Genomic DNA, 17,021 nt, shown 5'->3' on the forward strand with positions numbered 1-17,021 from the left:
TGAATGGCAATTTGAAGAGCATGCCTTGCTGCCAGCGCTTCCACTTCATCTACCAAAAACTCCCCTTCCATCATCTCACACGTTGCGAGCATGACATCTCCCATATGATCCCGCACATCTCCACCCATACCAGCTTTATTCTCCCCAAACAACGCAGCGTCTTAATTTTATAAGTCCCCATCACCGGTGGTTTCCACACCCTTACCAACTGTGGTCGACTATCCCCCGCACTCCTCGCCCTTTCATTCGCCTTCTCCTATTCACTTACAAACTTGGCAGCATTGTTAATAACCTCCATGATGGTAATCTTGCGTTGATTAAAAATCCACGCATTACGCTTCAACCAAATGCCCCAAAAAAAATTCCAGAATAAACTCCACCACAAGTCTTCTTTGTAATCTTTTTGAAGCACCAAGCACCACTCCATGAGCTTCCGCTCAACCACCACACTCGTATCAACACGCAGTGGCGAGGTGCGCCAAATCATGGCAGCATCGGGGCATTTAACAAGCGCGTGCATAACCGTTTCTTCCTCCTCACCACACATTTGACACCGTCCCTCAGCACACAACTGCCGTTTTATCAGATTAGCTTGAACTGGTATGCTGTCATGTAATGCCTTCCACCCAAAAGTCAGAATTTTTGGGGCAGATTTTGCTTTCCAGATTTTCTCCCAGATTGGGAGAGCCTTATTAGTCGAGCATGAGGTAACATCCTTCTTTCGGGCCTTCATTTGTGCATAGTAGGGGCTTCAAACAGAAAAGGATCCGTTTTTTGTGAGAGTACAAGCCCACGAATCATCTTCAGCATATAATGACAGCAGCTAGACACCAACTCAGCTAGCAACTGGGAATTCCATCTTGTTGTATCAATCAACTCAGCCACTGTTTGTGGCAACTCTTCGGTGCTTCCATTTCTAGGAAGCAACTTATAATGAGGTAACCGTAGAATCCAAGGGTCAAGCCACACATTAAGGGAGTGGCCCGTCCCAACAATTTTAATCGCTCCTTCACTTATGACCGGCCTCGCAGATAAAATAGATCGCCAGGTATAACTTGCCACCGAGCTCACCTTTACCTCCATAAATGATGTGTTAGGAAAATACTTATTCTTCAACGCTTTCGCCATCAAAGAATTTGTATTCGTCATTACTCTCCAAGCTTGTTTCGCTAAAAGGGCTTTATTAAAAATTTGCAAATTTCTCATTCCGAGACCCCCTTCCTTCTTCGAGACATAGAGTTTTTCCCATGCTATCTGTTGTATAATATGAGCACTATAAGAGGGGGGGTGAATTATAGTGAGAGAATAAGCACTACTTTTTGCGGAATTAAAAGTAAACTTGGGAACAAACAATGGGAACACGAGAGATTTTACGAGGAAAAACTTCCTAGGCCTAGTAGGAAGAAACAACCTCGACCACAAGGGATTTTAAACAACTTTCCACTATAATAGGCCAAAACAACTCTGATTACAACCTATTACTTTTCTCTCGATTCTCAACTTAAGTCACTCAACTCAAGTTCCCAACGACAGTTCCCAACAACTGACGTTTTCTCTCAAACTTCACTCGAAGTTCCTTCTCTTTCTCTTTCTCTTTCTCTTGCTTCACTCAAAGCTTTCTCACACTTACAAGAGTTCACTCAAACCCTTTTTCTCAAAAATACACTTTGTAAAAAAATGGAAGAGTAATAAAAACTCGATTAATGTAAGTATGAATTCTCTTAAGGAAAGGCACTGACACTTTAGATAACTTAAGACAAATTAACTAAGTCAGACACAATTTTCTCAAATGAATTAGGCGCCTATTTATAGACATTAAGACAAGACATGATTTCCACTAACTTAGACCATTATCACATGTTCTCCATGATTTCTAATTAATTAATTAAATTAAATTATTATTCTATAGTCATGTCATCATCCACTAACCATTACTTCACTTCATAGAAGCAGTAACAATAACGTGGTTTTGCAAACTTGGAGAATAATTAATCTTATTTAATTTAATTAAATACTTGGAGGATAATTAACTTAGCCACTAAATCCACTAACTCCATAAACTGAGCAGTAAATCACTTTAGGCGTGTAAGCTAGAATTTAGGAAATAAATAAATAAAAATCTTTAGCTATTTTTAGGAAAAATATCTTTTTCAAATTTTTAAAAAACCGGAAAACATATTTTTATTTCAAAAATCCGAAACTTTAAAAACCGGAAATAATATATTTTTCAAAACTAAATCTTTTAAATAAAATATAAAAGATAAAATATATATTTTAAAAAGATAAGAATTTGAAAATCAGATTTTTAAAATCAGAAAATCTATTTAAAATCTTTTCCTAACAAACTTAAACTAACTTCCTAAAATATGGATCTTAGTCAAATTATCCCTAAAAACTCTAACAACTATATTGGGCACACAATTACTTAGGCGCACAATATTAGTCACTTAGAAGTTCCTAAATTATTTTAAGTCTTGTTCCCTAATTATTAAGTCTTGTTCCTAAGCCTTGTTCCTATAGTGCCAGGTCTGTTCCTTTCATGGGAACAGAACCAAGTTCCTTTGAGAATTCACCACGAACTTAATAAAGCTATTACTCAACCTTAACAAGAAGATTAATAAATACCCTAATGTATTCTAATCTTCATTCCATGCTTGATTCTTCATTTCTCGAACATCTTTACTTCGATCTTGATTAATTCTCCGCTTTAATCTTCAATCAAGTATTCTCTTAGCTCGAGCATGAATTACCTTGCAACAACATAAATAAAATATACTATGTCTTTTGTGGTTAGGTCATCTTCAAAACTCAAGGGTCAACAATTTCCCCCTTTTTGAAGATGGCAACAAAAGGCATATACTAAAATAATATATATAAGTCATATAAAAATAATTTTAACAAAGTATGTAACCAAGTTAAATTAAATATTATAGACTCGTTATTTTATTTTGTAAAGTCGAAATATGAGAACATAATTCATGACAAAAAAAATTTACTCTGATTTGCCTTATCTTTCCCCCTTTGGCATCTTCAAAAACATAGTCCACGATTTCAAAAGATGAATTATTCACTAAACACATCACACACCAAACTTGTAAGAAATAAGTTGGTTAGTATAAGCAAATAAAGCATTCAACTCTCAAAAACCGCAATCCAAGAATATTAGCCATTCATTTAGACGCACACATGCAAAAAGATCAAACTTAGAATTAAGCAAACAAAAGTTCCATTGTAGCATGTTTAAAGGAGAAGGATAGAAAAGACAAACATTAAACAAAGTTTATGTTCCCACACAAAATAAAACAAGCTAAATGAAAAAGTTTATGTTTAGGAGAGGGAGGTTGTTCTACTTCTTCCACCACATCATGAAGCTTTGCCATCACTTCTTGATGATTTTCGGCCAATGTATCATTTCCCTTGAGCACAATGTCTTCCAACTTCAACAATCTCGAGTTCATATTCTGAATGAGGAAGAAAGTTCACCAAGCCGAGCCATATATCTCTTGTTGTCCATCCAAGGCTTTGTCAACTTTGCTCATAACCCCTTTTACCAACCCATTTAAATCCTTAGCTTCCGTAGCAAACTCCATCATTGCTTCCGAATGACCCATAACCAAGGAAAACAAAGAATCCAACCTTCTAGCATGAGCTAGAGTATATGTAGAACCAATGGTAGGATTTTGAGAAGACGAGGGAGCTTGAGAAGGCTTGGGGTTTCGTTTGTTCCTTGGTTTGGGAACAGCAGGTTGTTCCTCTAGAATGGGAACACCACTGTTTCTTAGCTTTAGGAACAGAACAGGAGGGTTTTGAGGTAGAGGGAGGGATAGATCATCTTTGTGGTGCTAGGGTAGAGGGTGAGGCAGATTTTTGTGGAGATGGAGGAAAAGGAGGATTGGTTTCCATGGGAACAGGAGTCGGTTCCCTAGAAGGAGGTAGGTTAGATTCATAATCTTCCCTATCAATCACCTTTACTTCATCTTCCTCACAACTTTCTCGGCATCAAGAATAGGAAAATTAAGCACTTTCATATTTTGAACCCTTTGACTAGCTCTAGTGCTTTCAACCGGTTTCACCACCTCATCAACCACCTTCTTCCCTTTCTTTTATTTCTTCTTTTTCTTTTTCAATTTTCTTTTCTTTTTGATTTTCTTTTCTTTTTCTTTTTTTCGATTTTCTTCTCTTCAACTTCTTTTTCTTCTTCTTCTTCTTCCACTTCATCATCCACATCATCATCATCCTCATCATCATCAAGATTAGCACCCCCCTTAATAACTTCTCCATTCACAACACAAACATTTAAGTTATTCAAGGCACGCACATTCAACATATTTCCCGTGGACACACTATGGACTGAGTTCCCGAAATTTTCACTTTAAACTTAAGTAGAATTTCGGTTACTAAGCTCCATACCAACAACAAATCCATTTTCAATGCAATGACTCAAATGTTGAATCATTAAGAAGGAAAGTTTATGTGTTTGTGAGAAGCAAACAATGAATGTAAATTAAATCCAACATGCTAACTTGAGCACGTTTGGAAAGACGAGGCAATAAAGCTTTCTTGAGGATGTGAAACAAAATTTTGTGATAAGGGGAAAGAAGATTATGATCAAGAAATGTTTTTCCCTTTTGACCCATACTTAACAATCAATTGATCAAAGAAATGTCCGAAAATGGATAGACCACGTTGTTTCTTGAAATAAACATCTGTTCCTCTCACGGGAACACCAAGCAGTTTACCCAAATTTTAGCATTAAAATCAATTTGAGTTCCTTTCACCAAGTGGAACAATTTCCTTCTTCATCCATGGAAAAGTTTTCACAAAATTCATCCATCAATTTAGGAATCAAACTATTTCCATAACATTTCACAAAAAGATTTTCCCAACCTTGAAACTTAATCATATTAATTAATTGACGAAAGTTTACTCTTTTGCACCAAGAAACATCAATAAAAAGTCCATGCACATACCTAGATTGCCGTGGAATTTTTTCGAACAACCGAGTTGTTCCTCTCTCGGGAACATCTGATTCCCCCTCACTGTTGCATGAGCTTCTTCAACCTCCATTTCAACCGATTCTTCTTGTTTCTTCCTTTTCCTTAGAATTCTTGATGAAGAATTTGGAGAAATATCCATGGGTGTTGGTGATTCAATTTTAGAGGATGAAGGAGAGGGTTTTTCGGCTTTGTGGGAGGAGAGAGAGTGAGAAGTGTTTTTGGTAGTCATATTTTGTGGAGTAATTTTCGGTTTTATGAGAAGAGAAGGAAAAAAATTTGTTTTTTTAAGGAAAGAATAAATTAAAACCGTGTATTTACACGTGTTTAAGAAAAAAAATCTCAAAAAAAATATCTTCAACTAACTTGAGAGATATAAGGAAAAATCAGATTTTTAGGAAATAAAATCTGAACAGAATATTTTTGGTTTTTCGAATTTTGAAAAAAAATCTAACTCTAATACGCTGGGAATTGGAACAACGTTTGGGAACATGAATGGAACAATGAAATTTTGCTACTTTGGAACTCCATTAATTCTTTTAATCCTTTGTTATCACTTAAGGCATAGAATTGTCCTATGAACAATAAGGGGAATATTATTGGACATTGGTGAGCAGTTTTCAGACATTTTTACTTATACATATGAAATAATCATATAAGAATTGTGATGTATTTAAGCAAATAAAAACATCAAAAATGCACATCAGACATAATGCCAAAGAATTAACACAAAGGGGAATAATGTAGCAATCATTTCAATTTATTAAGCCAAGTTCAAGTCTCAATTTCTCAAACCTATCTCTATTTAAGGGTTTGTCAAGATATCTGCAATTTGACGTTCAGTCTCACAGAATTCCATTTTAATAAGACCCTTTTCAACATTATCTTTCAGAAAGTGATGCCTAATATGGATGTGTTTGACTCTTGAATGTGTACGGGATCTTTAGAAATACTAATAGCACTAGTATTATCACAATAGATGGGAACACATTCAAAGTAGATTCCATAGTCACGTAGTTGTTGTTTTATCCATAGCATTTGGGAACAACATGCTGCTGCTGCAACATATTCAGCCTCTGCTGTAGATAAAGCAACTGTGTTTTGCTTCTTGGTGCTCCAAGAAACTAAACTATGACTAAGGAACTGAACCATACCTGATGTACTCTTTCTATTGACCAGATCTCCTGCATAGTCAGCATCCGCAAATCCTTTCAATTCAAAGGTATCACTTCTCGAATAGAATAGGCTTAAATCATCTGTTCCCTTGAGGTATCTTAGGATTCTCTTCACAGCTGTGAGATGAGATTCCTTTGGATTGGCTTGAAACCTTGCACATAACCTACACTGAAAGCAATATCAGGACGACTTGCAGTTAGATATAGTAATGAGCCAATCATACCTCGATATTGGTTTGATCCACACTTGTTCCTATAGAATCTTCATCCAATCTGGTTGAGATTCCCATAGGTGTATGATTAACTTTGGATGCTTCCAAACCATACTTTTTCAATAGTTCCTTTATGTACTTTTGTTGATGGATGTAGATTCCTTCTTCTGTTTGCTTGATTTGCAACCCCAAGAAGAAGTTGAGCTCACCCATCATACTCATTTCAAATTCTTTACTCATGAGATTAGCAAAGTCCTTGCACAAAGATTCATTAGTGGCACCAAATATAATATCATCAACATATATTTGAACAACTAATAAATGTTTTCCTTTTGATTTTAAAAACAAGGTTCGATCCAATTTTCCTCTTTTAAACTCATTTTCAAGAAGGAACTTAGAAAGTCTTTCATACCATGCTCTTGGAGCTTGCTTTAACCCATAAAGAGCTTTGTCAAGCTTAAAGACATGATTAGGAAATTCTTTTTTCAAAACCTGGAGGTTGTTCTACAAATACCTCCTCATTAAGATAACCATTTAGAAAAGCACATTTTACATCCATTTGATACAATTTGAAACCCATGAAGGCAGCAAAAGCTATGAAGATTCTAATTGCTTCCAATCTTGCAACTGGAGCAAAAGTTTCTTCATAATCAATGCCTTCCTGTTGATTGTATCCTTTCACAACTAACCTGGCCTTGTTTCTTATGATAGTTCCGAACTCATCTAATTTGTTTCGAAACACCCACTTTAAACCAATAACCTTGTTATGTTTAGGCTTAGGTTCAAGGTGCCAAACTTTGTTTCTTTCAAATTGATGAAGTTCATCCTGCATTGCTACGATCCAATCAGCATCAGTGAGAGCTTCTTCATGATTCCTAGGTTCCAACATAGAAAGAAAAGCATGAAAAGCACAAAAGTTTTTCAATTGAGATCTCGTTTGAGTTCCCTTATTTATGTCACTGATTATTAGTTCCACAGGATGGGAACGATGAGTTTTCCAAGGTTTTGGTTGGAAATCCTGGATGGAAACTTGGTTTCCTTGATCATCTTCATTTCCTGTACTTGGGAACCAGGTTCAACAATAGTGGATTCATTCACTAGTGCATCATCACTTAGTTCCTCTTCTTCCTCATTGGGAACAGGAACAGGATGTTGTTCCCTTGGCTTTGTTCCCATGACTTCGTCTTCCAAAGTCTCATCAATAAGACTTAGTCTTTTGTCAATCCTATTTCGAAGTCATCTTCAACCTGTGTGCTTGCATCAAATTTATCTGTTTCATCAAAAATAACATGCACACTTTCTTCTACACACATAGACCTTTTATTATACACTCTATAAGCCTTGCTACTAGAAGATATCCTAAGAATAGCTTCTTCACTTCTAGCATCAAATTTTCCAATATTTTGTTTCCCATTATTATGAACAAAACATTTACATCCAAATGTTCTGAAATATGTAATATTGGGCTTTTTACCAAAATACAGCTCATAGGGCGTTTTATTTAATAAAGGTCTTACCATGGCTCGATTTATAATGTGACAAGCAGTATTCACAGCTTCTGCCCAAAAGTTTTTAGGAAGTCCACTAGCTATCAACATAGTCCTAGCCATCTCTTCTAGTGTTCTATTCTTCCTTTCAACAACACCATTTTGTTGAGGTGTTCTAGGGGCTGAGAAATTGTGATCTAATCCATTGTCTCTGCTAAAGTCATCGAACTTATAATTTTCAAACTCTTTACCATGGTCGGATCTAAGGTGAAGTAATTATGACCACTCAAATTTTGTACTTTCTTTGCAAAGACAAGGAACTCATCATAAGTCTCGTCCTTGCTAGAAAGAAAAATAACCCAAGTAAATCTAGAGAAGTCATCTACAATTACTAACACATATTTCTTTCCACTCTTACTTTGTATCCTCATAGGTCCACATAAATCAATATGTAGTAACTCTAAAGGTCTTGTGGTACTCACCACATTTTGGACTTGAAAGAGGACCTAACATGCTTGCCTTTTGCGCATGCATCACACACATGATCTAAATGAAACTTAGTAGAGGGTAAACCTAAAACTAGTTCTTTAGAACGCAGTTTGTCAAGCAAGGAAAAGCTAGCATGACCTAGACGCTTGTGCCATAAGAATGAATCATCATCAATAACACTAAGGCATGTGAATTTGTTTTTGGGAACAAGGTTGAGATCCACAACATATGTGTTCCCTTTCCTTGTTCCTTCCAAAATGATATCCTTTGTGCTATTGTTGACTATCAAACATTTTTCACTATTAAACTTCACACAGTTCCCTCTATCACAGAATTGGGAACAAGTTATGCTTTAATCCATCAACTAGAAACACATTTTCTATGGAATGTGACGATGACTTACCGACCTTTCCCATGGCAACTATGTTACCTTTCTTGTTGTCACCAAAAGTCACACTTCCACCATTGTAGGCTGAGAGTGAGAGAAATCTTGATTTATCTCCAGTCATATGCTTAGAACAACCACTGTCTAGGTACCATGTGTTGTTCCCCCTCACTCCAACCTCAAGAGATTCAATCTCTTCATCAGATTCGGAATTGTCAAGAGCCATAAGACAGAAGTTTGCAGTTTCTATTTGGTTGAGGATCATCTTCTTCCTCAGAGTCAGAGTCTCCCCATGCAGCAACCATAGCTTTCTTCATGTCAGTCGAGTATAGGAGTTTTTGTATTCTTTGTTCCTATCTGTTCTGTTCCCTTCCTTTGCCTTTTTCTTGTTCCCATTGGGGACAATCCTTGATGAAGTGCTCAGAACTGCCACACTTATGACAAACAAGTTTGTTAGAATATTTCTTATTCTTACCTTTGTAATCACCTTTCTTCATGTTCCTAAACATTCTTTTGAATTTTCGGACCATGAGAGCAGATTCTTCTTCATCTGTTTCTGAGCTTTCACTTTCATCAGCTTTTAAGGCAATCGACTTTTGCTTGGACATATCTCCATTCTCATTGTCCAATTGCAACTCATGAGTCATGAGGGAACCAGCAAGTTGTTCCAAATTGAACTTAGTAAAGTCCTTGTTTCCTGTAAGGCAGTTACCTTAGCCATCCAACGATCCCTAGGAAGGCTCCTTAGGACCTTTCGTACCTGTTCCTCAGATGTAATCACTTTACCAAGAGATGTTAGCTCATTAATTATATTAGTAAAGCGTGTAAACATATCTTGGATAGACTCTTTTGATTTCATTTGAAAAAGTTCATATTGGTTCATCAAAAGATCTATTTTTGATCTCTTAACTTCACTCGTACCTTCATGAGTGACTTCAAGAAGATCCCAAATTTGTTTTGCGGTTTTACATCCCATGACACGATTGTGTTCATGAGGACCAAGACCACAATGAAGCAATTTTATAGCAGAAGCATTAATTTCCATCTTTTCGAAATCAGCTTTATCAAAATCAGATATAGATTTAGGAATTACCTCATTCTTGTCATTAGTGGTAGTGACTTCAAAATCACCTACCTCTATGACTCTCCATACCTGGTAGTTGTCGGCTTTGATAAAGATCTCCATTCTGTTCTTCCAGTAAGTGTAAAACTTACCATTGAACATTGGTGGCCTCTGCGTAGAGTACCCTTCTTCCAGTTTCTCTCTAGTATTCATATTTTTCAAGATCTTGAACTCAACAGGGTTTCCTGAATATTAGAGTTCCCGCTCTGATACCAATTGTTGTATAATATGAGCACTATAAGAGGGGGGGTGAATTATAGTGAGAGAATAAGCACTACTTTTTGCGGAATTAAAAGTAAACTTGGGAACAAACAATGGGAACACGAGAGATTTTACGAGGAAAAACTTCCTAGGCCTAGTAGGAAGAAACAACCTCGACCACAAGGGATTTTAAACAACTTTCCACTATAATAGGCCAAAACAACTCTGATTACAACCTATTACTTTTCTCTCGATTCTCAACTTAAGTCACTCAACTCAAGTTCCCAACGACAGTTCCCAACAACTGACGTTTTCTCTCAAACTTCACTCGAAGTTCCTTTCTCTTTCTCTTTCTCTTTCTCTTTCTCTTGCTTCACTCAAAGCTTTCTCACACTTACAAGAGTTCACTCAAACCCTTTTTCTAAAAATACACTTTGTAAAATAATGGAAGAGTAATAAAAACTCGATTAATGTAAGTATGAATTCTCTTAAGGAAAGGCACTGACACTTTAGATAACTTAAGACAAATTAACTAAGTCAGACACAATTTTTCTCAAGTGAATTAGGCGCCTATTTATAGACATTTAAGACAAGACATGATTTCCACTAACTTAGACCATTATCACATGTTCTCCATGATTTCTAATTAATTAATTAAATTAAATTTTATTCTAAGTCATGTGCATCATCCACTAACCATTACTTCACTTCATAGAAGCAGTAACAAATAACGTGGTTTTGCAAACTTGGAGAATAATTAATCTTATTTAATTTAATTAAAATACTTGGAGGATAATTAACTTATGCCACTAAATCCACTAACTCCATAAACTTGAAGCAGTAAATCACTTAGGCGTGTAAGCTAGAATTTAGGAAATAAATAAATAAAAATCCTTTAGCTAATTTTTAGGAAAAAATCTTTTTCGAAATATTTTACAAAAACCGGAAAACAGATTTTTATTTCGAAAAAATCCGAAGCTCTTAAAACAACAATAATATATTTTCAAAAACTAAATCTTTTAAATAAATATAAAAGATAAAATATATATTTTAAAAAGATAAGATTTGAAAATCAGATATTTTAAAAACAGAAATCTATTTAAAATCTTTTCCTAACAAACTTAAACTAACTTCCTAAAATTATGGATCTTAGTCAAATTATCCCTAAAAACTCTAACAACTATATTGGGCACACAATTACCTTAGGCGCACAATATTAGTCACTTAGAAGTTCCTAAATTAGTTTTAAAGTCTTGTTCCCTAATTATTAAGTCTTGTTCCTAAGCCTTGTTCCTATAGTGCCAGGTTTGTTCCTTTCATGGGAACAGAACCAAGTTCCTTTGAGAATTCACCACGAACTTAATAAAGCTATTACTCAACCTTAACAAGAAGATTAATAAATACCCTAATGTATTCTAATCTTCATTCCATGCTTGATTCTTCATTTCTCGAACATCTTTACTTCGATCTTGATTAATTCTCCGCTTTAATCTTCAATCAAGTATTCTCTTAGCTCGAGCATGAATTACCTTGCAACAACATAAATAAAATATACTATGTCTTTTGTGGTTAGGTCATCTTCAAAATTCAAGGGTCAACACTATCCAGGCTACTTTTTTCTCACTCCCTCGTTGACCCCAATAAAATGAGCGACACAATCGTTCCATCTCTTGTAGAATGCTTACCGGAATGGTAAAACATTGCATTGAGTATGTGGGAATTGTTTGAGCAACGGGCTTGATTAGAATCTCCCTACCTGCTTAAGAGAGAAAACCCTCCTTCCATCCCTTCAGCTTCTTCATAATTCTTTCCTGAATACTCTGAAAAATCTGCTTCTTTGAACTCCCCACATACGTTGGGAGGCCAAGATATTTATCATGTTCATCAACAGCCTTAAAATTCAACTTCATCTAAAGCATTTCTTTCCTTTCTGGCTCAATATTTCGGCTAAACGAAACTTCAGATTTTTGCATATTCAGTTTTTGACCTGAAGCAGCTTCTTAGATAGAAAATATATCAAGAATTTTCTCCACTTCTTCATCATTTGCCTTGATAAATAACAAACTATCGTCGGCAAAGAACAAATGAGATATGGGCTCAACTTTTTTCCCGATTTTTACCTCATGAATCTCCTTCTTACTTTCAGCATCCCTAAGGAGAGTAGAGAGACCTTCAGCACACAAAATGAATAAGAAAGGAGATAAAGGATCACCTTGTCGAAGATCACGAGTAGGATAGAAGGTCCTTGTTGGCTGCCCATTAATCAAAATCGAGAAAGACGCAGTGCTTACACAGCTCATAGTTGCTCGGATAAAAGCCCTCGGAAAGCCCATTTTCACAATCATCTCTTCTAGAAACACCCATTCCACACGATCGTAAGCCTTGCTCATGTCCAACTTGAGCCCCAAATACGTTGCTTTCCCTTTCTTCTTCTTCCGCAAATAGTGAAAACATTCATAGGCAACTAAAATATTGTATGTAATTAGTCGTCCCAGAACAAAGCCACTCTGCGACTCATGAATGATATCAGGGAGAACTTTCTTCAATCTGTTTGCAAGGACTTTGGACACAAGCTTATACATGACGTTACACAAACTGATAGGTCTGTAATCCGCCGGTGTCTCATAATGTTTTTTTTTGGGAATCAATGCAATATAAGTATGATTAATAGCTTTAATATCCCCACCATTATTCAAAATTTCCAACACTTTACTTATTACATCATTACCAATATAATTCCAGGCTTTCTGATTGAAAAACGCACACATACCGTCAGGACCCGGGGCTTTTGTCGGGTGCATTTGGAGTAGCGCCTCATTATCCTCCTCCCCTGTGTATGGATCCCCCAACATATGACACATATCACCCGAAACTCGCTGCTGCACTTTTCCAATAATGGGCGTCACATCTACCTGTTGACTCGAGCGAAACAAATTTTCGAAATGATCCACAAAAGCTTCAACAATCTGATCTTCATTTACATAATTATTCCCTTCACCATCCACAATAGACACTATGCTATTTCGCTCCTCCCTTTGCTTTGCCTTTGCATGAAAGAACTTTGTGTTTTTGTCTCCATTTTTCAGCCAGTCATGCCTACTCCTTTGACGCCAAAATAATTCTTCCCTTGCTTCTAGCTCATCCATGCGCTCGTCAATAGCTTTCTACCTATCAATAACTTCTTGAATTTGATTCTCTTGCATTAAGGTTTGCATTTGACCTTTGAGATCTCGCAGGACCTTAGCAAGGTTACCGAACGTTTGTTTACTCCACGATCTGAGTTTTGTTGCCGTCCACCCTATATTCCTACAAGCATCCTCTTCCTGCCGCCACACATCTTGAATAATCTCCATACACTTCTCATCTCGCAACCAGATTTTCTCAAATCGATATAATTTTTTCCTGCGTTTTTTCCCTACGGAACCTACCCGTTCGTTCCTTGATACACACCAAAAGCGGGAGATGATCCGATTTACGTTTTTCAAGATGAGACACATACGATCCTCCAAACATTTCCTTCCACTCCATGTTCGACACAAACCTGTCCAGCCTCTCTTGAAGATTTTCCAAGCCTCCCCGATTATTCGTCCATGTGAAAGGGTGACCAATGAACCCCATATCCTCAAGTTTACAGTGGTCCATGGCTTGTCTCAATATATTCGCCTCCTCAAAATTAAACGCCCCTCCTCCTTGTTTCTCCGTCGACCACAACATTAAGTTCAAGTCTCCTCCACACAACCAAGGGACATTTTCATCATCAAAGAGCGTTCTTAATAACTCCCCTGTTTGCCCTTTCTTGCTTTCCTCCGGATGTCCATATATTCCAGTGTATCTCCAAGGTGGCTGCCCCTTATAAGTCATCATGACATCAATGTGATTTTGTAAATAAGAGGTAACTGAGACTTGTACCTCCCGTTTCCACACCAGCGCCAACCCACCTCGATGCTTCCTACCTTGTCCCTCACAGCCCACCACTAGCAAACCCGAATACTTCAACTTCATTTTCACTCTCTCTAATTCATGTTGGTGTAATTTAGTCTCTTGTAGAAAGACTACCTGAGGATCTTCATTTACTACAATACGCCGGAGCGCATTAACTGCCTCGGGACTCCCCAATCCCCGACAGTTCCAAGAGAGGATGTGCATCATTGGTCCCTAAGAGCCCATTGTGTGGTACGAATAGCATCAAATGCGGGTGGTATATGAAAAAGAATCTCAAAAGGTGTTTTATTTTGTAGGATAGGTGTTGGAGTTTGATTGATTTAATGAGATGCACCAAGTACACACCCCCACCCCCCAAAAAAAATAGATAGGCAATTTAGCTTGAAATCTCAAAGCTCTTCCCACACTCAAAATGTGTTTGTGTTTTCGCTCTGCCCTCCCGTTTTGTTGTGGAGTACCAACAGGACAATGAAATTGACGAATGTCAAACAACCATGACGTTTCACCTGTGACATGATGAGTAGCACCTATATCTATGATCCAAGAAGATACATCAAACGTACCATTTAGGTAATTTTCCAGTATTGTAGCATTACCAAAGAGTCCCGTAATAGCTTTCCATTGCTCGGATGTGAAGACTTGAGCATTTGAAGCTGAAAAGGATGGCATAGGAACAACAGCAGCAGCGGTGGAGGTGCTGCCAGCAGCAACATTGGCACGCACACCCCCTTGCCTTGGGCAACTGTGGATTTGGCACCTTTGTCCTCTTCATTCCAGCCCTCCGAATACCCAACTATGTCAAATCACCTTGTAACATCATACCCCTTCTTCTTGCAATGAGTACAGATTTGCAAAGAAAAACAATCAGAAGCCAAATGGCCCGGCTTCTTACAATGAGAATAGACCCTAGGAGTGTCGCGCCCGCGACCAGCCCCTGCCGTGGTACGAACAGCGAACCCGACAGCTTATGTGGGTTCCTCCTTCACTCGATCAAGCCCACGCACGAGTTCGTCTTGCGAAACCTGCTGATATGCCTCATTTAGCGTGGGTAGAGGGTCTTGAGCAAGAATATTCGATCGAGTTTGAGCATAAAAATCAGGATACAATCCTAGTAAAAATTGTTGCAACCTATCATCCTCACGCCTCTTCTCATATTGTTTGCCAACATTACAACTACACTTTCCACACTTACAACAAATAAAAGGTTCAAGCTTTGCAAGTTCATCCCACAAAACCTTTAATTTGCTAAAATAAACAACAACAATCATGGTTTTGGATTGTTCACAAAGATTAATTTGAGACTTTATACGAAGGCCATTGACGACACAAGAACGTTCATGTAAATCACCCCATAAACGTTTAGCATTATCATAATTAGACAACATATTTTTTACCTCTGTGTCAATGGTATTTATAAGCCATGAAACGAGCATATATACAATGAACGACGACCCAATCCTCCTTCGTTGCGGGTGGAATACAATCAATGATGGTGTCATCAAGAAATCCAAATTTGCGTCGAGAAGAAAGAGCTACATATATAGAGTGCGCCCAAGAATCGAAATTGTCGAGTTTGAGACGGACAGGAGTAATGAAATCACCCGACCTATCATGTGCGCCAAGATAGAAGGGTGAGGTGGTTTCAATTTTCTGTGGTGGTGGTGGCGGTGTATCATCATCATCAGCCATTATAAATTTCTGGGAAAAAAAAATTAACCTGCTCTTGATACCATGAAAGATTATACAAAAATTGCTTGGCTTCTCATTGATCGATTGTCACAATATATATGTTAGAATATTCCCTAAACCTAGAAAATAGGATCATCTAGATATTTTAGGAAAATAATAACCATAAATAAGATAATTACACAAATCAAGGATATAGACACTTGACAGAAGCGTTAACGGTGTAACATTAAAATAGAGTTGAAAAGCCTGAGAATGGGGGGTAGATAAGTTGCAATGCGAATAACGTGTCTACCTCTTTCTGTTGACAAAAAACGGCATGGACAAGAGGAGTTTCCTCAGCATGGTCAAGGACATTGATGTTAGCTCCTGCATCGACGAGGAGTTTGCAAATATCTAAGTAACCTCTGCCAGCTGCACGGTGCAGTGGTGCAAATCCAACCTAGAAAGGCCCAAAGCATTAACCATAAGAAAGCATGAAGAAAATAAACCACGCACATGTCTACAAAAAAGTACAAGAGAGATATGATACTCGGCTCATATGTGAAAGTGGTTAGTTCAAGTTATGAACCTTGTCCTGTGCATTAACATCAGCACCAAGGCGAATCAACAATTCAGCAGTGTTCACCCGGTCGCCACTAACAGCATAGTGACGAGCAGTTCGATCAACGTTATTTACCGAGTTAATATCAGCTCCTGTCAACAGTATTTATTCTATTATATAAACATCAAGATATTGGTTGAAGGCATGGATTTAACAATACAAATATGGAAGAATAAAGACATCAGCACAACACTATAGGTAGCAGATTTTTGATTTTTGTTCTTTGGAGCTGGTAAAAGTGAAACAGGTAGGAGTTGGGTTTGGTGATGGATCAACGGGGTATTTGGTACGAGGGATTGGGAGTTTGGGGATTAGAGGATGGGATTGGGAATGGGAGTTAGAAGGTGGGAATTCATTAAATATATCCCAATCCCTTGTTTGGTATGTTAGTGGGATTAAGTAGGGAATATATTGCTAAATTACAAATTTACCCATTTCATTATATTAGCTATTTAACTCATTGGTGAAGTATATTTTAATGAAGGGTAAATTCGTCTTCTAACATAACTAGAAATAATCCCCCTCCCTAATACCTGCCCCCTCCCATGTCTTATTTTGGTGGGATAAGGGGGGATTTAATCCCATTCCCCTTCACATGGGAATTTAGATATCCCCTCAAACAAACATGGGATATCTACCCATGGGGATATAATATCCCATTCCCAACCCCTAATCCCCCTGAACAAACACCCCCCAAAGGTATTTATGGCAGGAGTGGAATTA

General features: G+C 37.4%; 3 protein-coding genes across 3 annotated transcripts; all 3 read right to left on the minus strand.

The window, feature by feature from the left end:
- Positions 1 to 256: 256 nt before the first annotated feature.
- LOC125496732 (uncharacterized) lies at positions 257 to 733 on the minus strand. Its single transcript, XM_048642274.1, has one exon. It carries the CDS (start codon positions 731 to 733, stop codon positions 257 to 259), a length of 477 nt encoding a protein of 158 aa, XP_048498231.1.
- Positions 734 to 13,230: 12,497 nt separating this feature from the next.
- On the minus strand, positions 13,231 to 14,212 carry LOC125496733 (uncharacterized). The gene is made up of 2 exons (XM_048642275.1): positions 13,608 to 14,212; positions 13,231 to 13,504 (listed from the first exon to the last, which is right to left on the minus strand). Exons 1-2 carry the CDS (start codon positions 14,210 to 14,212, stop codon positions 13,231 to 13,233), a joined length of 879 nt encoding a protein of 292 aa, XP_048498232.1.
- Positions 14,213 to 15,409: 1,197 nt separating this feature from the next.
- LOC104907552 (uncharacterized) lies at positions 15,410 to 16,733 on the minus strand. The gene is made up of 4 exons (XM_048642276.1): positions 16,730 to 16,733; positions 16,266 to 16,390; positions 15,990 to 16,136; positions 15,410 to 15,706 (listed from the first exon to the last, which is right to left on the minus strand). The coding sequence occupies exons 1-4, from the start codon at positions 16,731 to 16,733 to the stop codon at positions 15,410 to 15,412; spliced, it is 573 nt and encodes a 190-aa protein (XP_048498233.1).
- Between the last annotated feature and the right edge of the window lie 288 nt (positions 16,734 to 17,021).

The sequence above is a fragment of the Beta vulgaris genome, chromosome 4 (genome assembly GCF_026745355.1).
Source record: "Beta vulgaris subsp. vulgaris cultivar EL10 chromosome 4, EL10.2, whole genome shotgun sequence".
Lineage (NCBI taxonomy): Eukaryota > Viridiplantae > Streptophyta > Magnoliopsida > Caryophyllales > Amaranthaceae > Beta > Beta vulgaris.

What these genes read in the sequence shown, in the direction of transcription:
- LOC125496732 (XM_048642274.1), bottom strand. Translation starts at nt 733, where the DNA reads ATGAAGGCCCGAAAGAAGGATGTTACCTCATGCTCGACTAATAAGGCT.
- LOC125496733 (XM_048642275.1), bottom strand. Translation starts at nt 14,212, where the DNA reads ATGCACATCCTCTCTTGGAACTGTCGGGGATTGGGGAGTCCCGAGGCA. An exon ending in CTTCAAGAGAGGCTGGACAG is followed by an intron (nt 13,505 to 13,607) that starts GTTTGTGTCGAA and finishes GTGTGTATCAAG; the next exon opens with GAACGAACGGGTAGGTTCCG.
- LOC104907552 (XM_048642276.1), bottom strand. An exon ending in ATGTTAATGCACAGGACAAG is followed by an intron (nt 16,137 to 16,265) that starts GTTCATAACTTG and finishes GGGCCTTTCTAG; the next exon opens with GTTGGATTTGCACCACTGCA. An exon ending in TTTTTTGTCAACAGAAAGAG is followed by an intron (nt 15,707 to 15,989) that starts GTAGACACGTTA and finishes TTTTTTTCCCAG; the next exon opens with AAATTTATAATGGCTGATGA.